Source organism: Belonocnema kinseyi, chromosome 8 (assembly GCF_010883055.1).
Source record: "Belonocnema kinseyi isolate 2016_QV_RU_SX_M_011 chromosome 8, B_treatae_v1, whole genome shotgun sequence".
Classification (NCBI taxonomy): Eukaryota; Metazoa; Arthropoda; class Insecta; order Hymenoptera; family Cynipidae; genus Belonocnema; species Belonocnema kinseyi.
Window position 1 is genome coordinate 77244031 of NC_046664.1, and position 8906 is coordinate 77252936.

General features: G+C 27.6%; 1 protein-coding gene across 3 annotated transcripts; it reads right to left on the minus strand.

The window, feature by feature from the left end:
• Nucleotides 1-1975: 1975 nt before the first annotated feature.
• Nucleotides 1976-8697, minus strand: LOC117178081. Of its 3 annotated transcripts, none has more exons than XM_033369312.1 (4): nt 8513-8697; nt 7962-8359; nt 3201-3738; nt 1976-2509 (listed from the first exon to the last, which is right to left on the minus strand). In XM_033369312.1, the coding sequence occupies exons 1-4, from the start codon at nt 8573-8575 to the stop codon at nt 2045-2047; spliced, it is 1464 nt and encodes a 487-aa protein (XP_033225203.1). In that variant the 5' UTR covers nt 8576-8697; the 3' UTR covers nt 1976-2044. The 3 variants fall into 3 exon arrangements, with proteins under 3 accessions (XP_033225203.1, XP_033225202.1, XP_033225204.1); XM_033369311.1 differs by having other exon boundaries at nt 8495-8697; XM_033369313.1 differs by having other exon boundaries at nt 7962-8372; nt 8513-8595.
• Nucleotides 8698-8906: the final 209 nt, after the last annotated feature.

Consider the following 8906-nt stretch of genomic DNA (forward strand, 5'->3'; position numbering starts at 1 on the left):
TTTAGTACGAAATTTAATTTTCTTGGAATAAAAATGGAACTATTTGGTAGAAAATTCAACTCTTTTTTTTAAATGCATACTTTCTGGTTAAAAAAATTCGTCTTTTTAGATTGAAAATTCAATTTTTTTCGTAGAAACTGATTTTTTGGTTAAAAAATGCAATTTCTGCCCTTGCAATCAACTAGAATCTTTTATGGATAAAAACCAAACTTTTGTTTGTAATTAAACATTCTTCTGCTTCAAGAGAAATTTAATCTTTTTTTTGTTGACAAAAATTAAACTATTTGGTAGAGAATTTAACAATTATGTTAAAAAGTCATCCTTTTTGGTTGAAAATGCGTCTTTTTGGATAAAAAATTCAATTTTTTCGTAGAAAATTATTTTGTTATTGTTTGGAAATTCATATTTTGATCGTGAAAAGTCAACTGAAATCTTTCGAAAAAGAAAATTTAACTTTTTTTGTTGAAAATGTATCTTCTTGATTTAAAACTTCATCTGTTTCTAGAAGAACTTTAATTCTTCTTTAAAACTAAAAATACGACTTTTTGATTAAAATCATTCTTCTTTGCTTGAGTATTCAACTAATTTGTTTGTTTAATTATTTTTTTGAAAATTAATCCTTTTTTAACAGAAAATGTACCTTTCTCATTTTTTTAAGATTGGTCTTTTTTAGTTGAAAATTCGCCTTCTTTGGTCAAAACATAATTTTTGAGTCTGAAATTTCATTTTTGTTGGGTACACATGCATCAGTTTCGTGGAAAATAAATTTTTTGTTGAAAAGTCGTATTTTATTTCTGAGTTGAAGGTTCAATAATTTATGTGAACTTTTAGTTATTTTTTTAGTGAAAAATCTTTATTTTTTGGCAATTCGTCTTTTTGGTTTCAAAATTCTTTTCTTTCATTTTATTAATTTAATTCTTTTTTTATTAAAATATAAGCAGGTTCAGCGCCAACATAACCTATTATATGCATTCAAATTCATCTGGAGCTAGTAATATCAATACTTTCTTGTAAAAGTGTTCTCCATTTCAAATACTGGGGCGGATGCTTATTATATACTTAAAATGTGTTTTCAACATTAAAAAATCGTTGCAAGTCAACCAAAAAATGCAATTTTCTATCAATGAAAATAAATTCTTTTAAATTCTCAGAGAATTTATTTCTCGGTCATATTCTCGGTAATATTCTCATTCTCATTAGCGTTCTCAAAGTAATATAACCGGCTCAGAAGTCTACTTGTACCATGTCAAATATTTTGATACTTTTGTTGTTGGTACCTCATACAGCATAACATTCCTCGACAACTTCAATTTTCTTCAGAAAAATAGCCATATTAAATTATATCAAACAACCTAAAATGTGAAACATCCAGATTTTCACAAAACATTTTATGTTACCCTTTTGTTCTTTCTTTATACCGATTACTTATAAGATTCATCTCATAGGCTACTTAGCTGTATTAGCTAATCCATTTCGCAGGGGATTTGTTGGCACAGTCCTTTTATATCTTTCTATTCCACAATGTTGCAATTGATTTATCGTGCATTTTTATCATATTAAATATAATAAAAAGTTTATTCTGAATAAGAACGTTGGCAGAACTATTAAAGAACTTATTGATGTGATATTTTCAGACACCTGCTTTAATCAGCTCTGATCCACGAATTTAAATCAAACCATCTAAAGTGCACCTCGAATAGGGTTGATCAAGGATAAACTTTTCCTCTTCGTGGTTTGACTAACCCAAACAGTTTCTAACTTCACCGTTGGACACTAGCTTTGAATTGACCAACAAGATGACCTAGACAGATTACTTAACTGAAAATCTTAAGCCAACTCTCTCCGTGTTTACAAATCCTAAACATTTCGTTATAAACCAAATCCAACCAAATTCAAATCTATCTTAAATAATATTGTCAGTGCACCGACAGAATTGAGTGGATCCTCGTATTTTTCAGAATTGCGGTCCCTTTAATTTAGTTTATTTATTTTTATTTTTCAAGGTGTGTTCATGTGTTAGCTTGTTTACAGACATTAATTACATTCAACAACACCCGAATGTAGAGCTTTCTTGACAAAGATTACAATTTATGGGAGGACAACAAAATGGGAGTGGACAAGGCGACAATTGACAAGATGGTACTATACAAGGTGTTAGTATTAGATTAGGACAGTATTTTTTATGTTCCGAGAGTGGGGCAGGAAGACATGTAAGTTTTTTTCCTGAGATTCCTACTGTACAAGGACCAGCATGACGTCTTCTTAATCTTCTGATTCTTTCTGGGTCAAATAAACTTGTTTCTTTTCTTCCGTTTGCTTCATCTTTTGGTTTTCTTCGATCTTCTATTTGCTTCTTTTCTTCATTTCGTTTTCCTTCATCCTTTCTTTTTTCATTTTCATTTCCTTTTTGTTTATCCACCTTTCCTTTATCTTCCTTTCCCTTTCCGTTATCATCTTTTAGTTTTTCTTTACCAGCCCCGTCCTTTTCTTTATTTCCCTTTTCCTTTTTCTGTAATAAAATTGATCTTTAGTATTGAAAGAAAATATAATAAGATATTGCAATCAATATCTTAATCTAAAGAAAGCATATTGATGGCTCAAGTTATAAATTACATTAACTCTTTTTTATACCTATATTAAGCAATTTATAGCAGTGACCTACTTTGACAAAAAATATGGTTACACGTAACCATAGAGTGTCTACATTGTTACGACCCTCCGAAGTGCTAGACTTTCAAGAAAACGTGATAGGACTTAATCTAAAATTCTATTAAAATGGTTTATACAATATTTATTACAACTATAAATTCAGAAAAAAAATCTTTATAACTGAGTCGTATATCTTGATAATAGGAACAGTCGGTTGTAAAGAAAAATTTAGAGCTATGCAAATAATTAGATCTTAAAGCAGTTGTAAATGTGCATAAATCAACCATAAAATAACTAATAATAAACAGTTTTTTTAGAAAAGTTTCAAAGGAAATTAATAAGTTACATCCTATAAAATTGTTAGTTTGTTTATAATACTAATCACAGGCTAAAAATTATAGGCTCTTATCCATAGGCTAATTAGCACTTTCTTTTCAATTTATTATTTATACTAATATTTCAAGATAAATCTGATATCTGGAGATCCCATGTTTATAACTTGACTACTTTATGATTAATTTTACCACACAAATGGTTACTTATAACCATACTTTTTCATCGTTGCTGAAATCACTCATTTCGGTATTGTCATTCCTAATTTGGTCATCCTCATCAGAAACTTTACTTTTAATCTTTCCTCTGCGTTTTCCTTTTTCATTAATTTTTCCTTTGTCCGTTCCGTTTTCTTCTTCTTTTTCTTTATCATCATCTTTTGTTTCCTTTATAGTACCTGCATCCTTCGTCGGGACATCCTCATTTTTATTATCAGCGTTTCTTTGCATTTCAAGCAATTCCTTAGTCTTTTCATTTTGACAATCGCATTTGAGGTTCTGGGGTTTCGTTGGTGGGATAACAGTAACACTTTCCCAAAAACCACATTCAATTTCTTCGGGTTTCAATTCGCGACATTGATAAGGATACATCTCATTAGTCTCTTCCTGAACGTAGAAGGTTTCCGCTACGGCTTCCGGTGTCGCTATTTCCGTTATAATGGATTTTCCAAAGTAGCTTATGCGTACATAAAGGTTAATTTTAGATCCGGTTTCCTCGGAGTTATCGTTGAGGACCGGAAATGTTTCTTTCATTGATCTAAGATTAATTTTTTTTAAATTTTAGTTCATCTTCATTACCGTCACAAACTATTAGTACATTAATCAGGGTGTTTATCTGACCGGGAAAACCAGGAAAAGGCCAGAAATTTAGTACACCAGGAAAAATTAAAATTTTCCAGAGATTTGATTCAGTTGCCATTATTTTTTATTCGATTGAACTAAAATGAATATCTAAAGTGTTTTTTATTAGAGTGGTCTAAAAAAGAGCTTTTCATTTTCTAGAAATATTCCCAGATTGTTCCTTTTGGTGTCATAATTTCTCTGGAATTTTCACAGCATTTGAAAAATACTTTGGGGTTTCTCAATTGTTTATAAAATTTGTTGAAAGAATATTTATTGAATTATTTTTGATATATACAGAACAATTAATAAATTCAATTAAATTTCCTAAACGAGATAACTACTTGGATTTACTATCGAATACATGCTAATGAATTTTTTTTCTGTTTCAGGTACGTTTGGGTTACTGTTTATAAAAAATCAGAAAATTATTTGGTAAGAAATTTTACTTATTTAAAAATGTAATTGAATTGGATTTTTTGGCAGACCGATACAAACCGGATCTGTACATAATGTTTATTTTTTATTTTTGGCTACTAATTTGTTTAGTTAAGAAAATATAGATTTCCATAGGTTCTTTAAGTACAATAAAAACTTCGTTGACAAAAAAAATTTGTTTTATTTTTACATTAAATTAAATTTTTTTACGAGTTAATTTAATATTTTTTCTGTAGGTAACCAAAATAAGTTTTAGCAATAAAATTGATTTTACAGATGATTGGTATTATGAAAATGAAAGTGCTTAAACTAATAGGACGACTTAATAATTGCAAACAATGAATTTCCCGACTCTGTAAAGTTCTTGAAAAAAAATTTTTTTTAATACAAAATTCTCAAACTGATTAAAAATTACCGGATTTAAAAATTCTTGAATAATAAAATCTTCCGTGAGTTTATAATATTACTGTATTTCAAAATTACAGACAGAAAGTTTCTGTGTTATAAAATTTCGAAATGAAGACATTAAAAAAAATTGTTTTTGATAAAAAGGATTTATTTATTAACAATAAAATAATAAAAGAATAAAGCTATAGTATAAAAATAACTTAACCTAAAAATAAATTTGTCTGATCAAAATATTTAATTATTGTATTCTTAATTAATAAAAAATATTGATAAAAAACAGAATTTTTTCCATTTTTAAATTTCAGAAATTTTCTAATGTTGGAAAATTTTATCATTTCAGGAATTTTCTATTTTTAATATTTTATTAGTCTTGAATTTTACATTGTCAGGAATTTATTTTAGCGTTTTTCACTCGTCCTAAAAAAAATTCTTTTTTTGAGCTTAGAGAAACAAATCTTGTCGGTTAGCGTCCGAAAAGTGAAAACAATTAGAATCGGTTATTATCAATACGTCTTTAAAATTCCAAAAAATAAAATTCCCAAAAACGAAAATGTTCGAATGAGGAAATTCTCAAAGTTTTAAAATGACCGGCAATGTGAAATTTCTGGATAGAGAAATTTCCGAAAGTTTTTATTATTACCGAATTTGAAAATTTCTGGTAATATCTCATTATTATAAATATAATCCTACCATAATTACAGAATATTCAAAAATAAAAAATTCCGAAGCAGAAAAATTTCAGAATCTGAAGAATTAAAAAATTGTTTTAATGTTTGTGCAAGTGAGCTATAAAAAAGTAATAAATTTTTAAGAAATCTTTTTTCTATTCAGACTTTTTTATAATTAGCAAAAAGCATATTTTTGGATTGGATTCAATCCAAACTTTCTTGCAAACTCTGGAATCTAAATAAAAGAATCATACAATTATTTTTCTTCTAGAGAAATGCATTTTTCGATTATTTGGGAATATTTTATTTGTTTGCAATTTTGCAACTGTAAATTTTGTAATTACGAAATAACTGGTTTTGCTTATTTTCACACTATATAATTGTTTACTCAATAACCTGTTAAAATACAAAAATTTAGTATCGATATCGAAATCAATTGGAACCTCACAGTTTGGATTATTATAATAATATTTAGAATTTATTTATATTTATTATTTGAAATAATTAATTTTCAAAAAGAATCCCAAACTTGACTTGGAGCAGGGAATTAAAAAAAATTATAATTTTGAGTTGGATCAGGTTCTTTTCTGAAGGAATAAAAATTCTGAGCAGAAAAATAAAAGAAATATCCGGGAGAAAACCGGAAATTGAAAATCATTTGTAGAGGTGGCATTCCACTGTGTGCCTAAAAGCATATTTTTTGACAAAAATCGCTAGATAGTTAATTGAAAATTGTTTTTAATGTTATAAACAAATGAGTTAACCAAATTTATTTTTTCTGAGTTTGCAATAATTATTTGTTGGAATTTATAATACTTGTATAATATAAAATTTATTTAGGATTATGAAAAGTTAAAAAAAGCTGCTCTTTTCCAATTTTTGATCAACATTTGTAATAAAATACACTGTTTAAATGTTTGAATGAAGAGACTCATTTTTTCGTAGCATAAAGTGAACACTTCTTTTCAATGATTCTCTGCTATCATATTTTATAATTTAAAATAAAAAAATAATTTGTTTACATAATTATTATGAACAAAAGTACATTTCGTTTTTTTTTTCTATGAATAGTCTTTTTTTAATTAACCAATCAACTCAAAATATCTTACCAATGATTATTTGTTATCATATTTTTCAAAATTGACATCGAATTTTAATTATTTAAACAATTTATATAAACAAATGCATATTTTTACCTGTTTTTATTTGACACATTGTTCTCTCGAATTGTCAAAATTGTCTATACAGAATCAAATAAAAATGCCCTGCCAGTTTTTGCTGTCATTTATTTTCATATTAACAGTAACTATTAATTATTTAACAAATTAAATCAACAAAATTACAAAAGTTCTTCAAATAATTAAATTTTTCCATTGAAAAGTATAACAAGAACAAGCCATTAGTAAGAGATTTTCAGTTGATTCCTTAAAAAATTAGACTTTTTGTGTAAAGAAGGTCGAAATGTTTAATTTAAAAAAAATTTTTGTACATAATTAACAATTATAATCAATTAAAATGATAAGACCAAAAAATTTAACTTTTGCTGAAATAAAAAATTATCCATTACACGAGCGATTTTGTTCAGAAAAGTGCTCTTTAGTATACTGTGTACTAGGATGGTCCAAAAAATCGAAATTTTGAAAATTTAAGGTTTTCTTGGCAATATCTGTTCCTTTGGAAAAAAAATTATGTATGAATTTAAGCTAAAATCGACAATACCTAGTACGCCCTCGTTAGCCTTCGATATTGACTTAAATATTAATATAATAAATTAATAAAAATCATCACAAATTAATTTGTTAAGAAAAACAAATTAATTGGCATAAAATAGCATATTCCTTAAAAAAAGGAATTTTTACTTAAATTTTTACGACGAATTCAAAGATGAAATTGGATTCCTAGAAAAATTAACCTTTTGGGTGTTTTTCGCAATAATGCAATTTTGTGCACATTAATCAATGCAGAATTCTTTCTTTGGATGGAGAATTTCGAGACGTATTGATAGATGCCTAATAAAGTTGTTTGTTGTTCTATAATGCATGTATAAAAAATCATATTATTGCTAAAATTTTATATTAAGATTAGTATATTGAAATATAATTTCATTTTTAAATGAGCAGTACAAAATTAAGATAATCTCTTGAATATTTTGTTGTCAAGTCGACCATAAGGAAGAAATTCAGACAATGTGGAAGTACTGGGTATTGTTGTTTCTAGCTAATACTAGAAATTTTTTTCTTCCGAAAAAATAAATATTTTTAAAAGCACATTTTTTTGTAATTTTATGCTTGTGATATTATTTATGAAGAGCCCTACTGCAAAATCTGTTTTTATTTCCGTAACGAGCCTTAGAATCATTTCTTAAAATTCAAAACCTTCTTAAGAACTCTACTAACAAGTTTGGTACCATTTCTTCCTTGAATCCTCTAATTTTTAAAACCAAATTTGTAATTAGCTGACGTCAATTTATCTCGACTTGGTAGGAATTGAATTAAAAGATGTTGGTTTTTATTTTTTATACTAAAACCAACTATTGGTTCCATGAATTGGAACAGAATACCAACAACATTCAATATCTTCTAAATAATTCTGACAATATTTATTTACGAATATACTGAAATTTTACCTGGAAATAGGTTCTCGTTCGTGAAAATTCAGATACGGAGCAAGCTCTTTCCGCTCTCTCAATTCCTTTATAATACCATTGAACAACTTGTCAAGCTTAACGATCACGAAACCTACATTCTGCGAAGGATGCATCTCGAAATATCTGGAAACTTCTTTGATTATGTGCATCTGTAGGTCGACATTTGTCATCCTTTTCTGCAAGCTCGCTTCGGGGATTGAAAATACGATCGATTTTCCACCATAAAAGGGCTCACTTTCATAATTTGATCCCCGATATGGCCGATAATCACTACGATGTGGGTACAATGCCATCCACTCGTCGTCCAACATCCGGAACATAACCCTCGTCTTTTTCATCAAAGCGCTGTCAAAAACACTTGTTCTTGGCACGTAAAGCTACAAAGAAAACCTTTTTCTCTTACTTTTAAATTAATTTTTTAATCAAGAATTGTTTGAAAAACTTGAAGAATATCATAACTTTTTTTTAAAAAGGCAATTCAAAGAAAGAGGCTATAAGAGATGTTTGAATACCATGAAGGTGTGACTAACTTTTTCCACGGAAAGTTCCACCATCATTATGTGAAGATCATGTGCTACGATTAAAGCTGACATTTTTTTCTTATTTCAATTATTATTTAAATTTGCAGGGATTATTGATTAGATGTAAATTTTGAATTTTGAAAGCCATTTACAAACCATACGTTTGAACGGTTTGTAAATTCACATCAATCTTGGCCATGTGATATGTATCTGACAGATGGGCGATGCTCATTTTTTTCGGAAAGACTTATTTAGCAAACATCTTCAAAAGATCCGATTGGATTATTTAAAAATAATCACGGAATTCTAAATAGATTTCATCAATTTAAAGAAATTTCAAGGACTTTTAAAGAGTTAAGTACATTATTATAGATTCCATGGAATTAAAAAAAAAATTAAATGA

Coding starts and splice junctions, on each gene's coding strand:
- LOC117178081 (XM_033369311.1), bottom strand. CDS start 8,575: ATGTCAGCTTTAATCGTAGCACATGATCTTCACATAATGATGGTGGAA. Junction 8,360..8,494: donor AAGTTAGTCACACCTTCATG/GTATTCAAACAT, acceptor TTTTCTTTGTAG/CTTTACGTGCCAAGAACAAG. Junction 2,510..3,200: donor ATTTCAGCAACGATGAAAAA/GTATGGTTATAA, acceptor ATTTTATTACAG/AAAAAGGAAAAGGGAAATAA.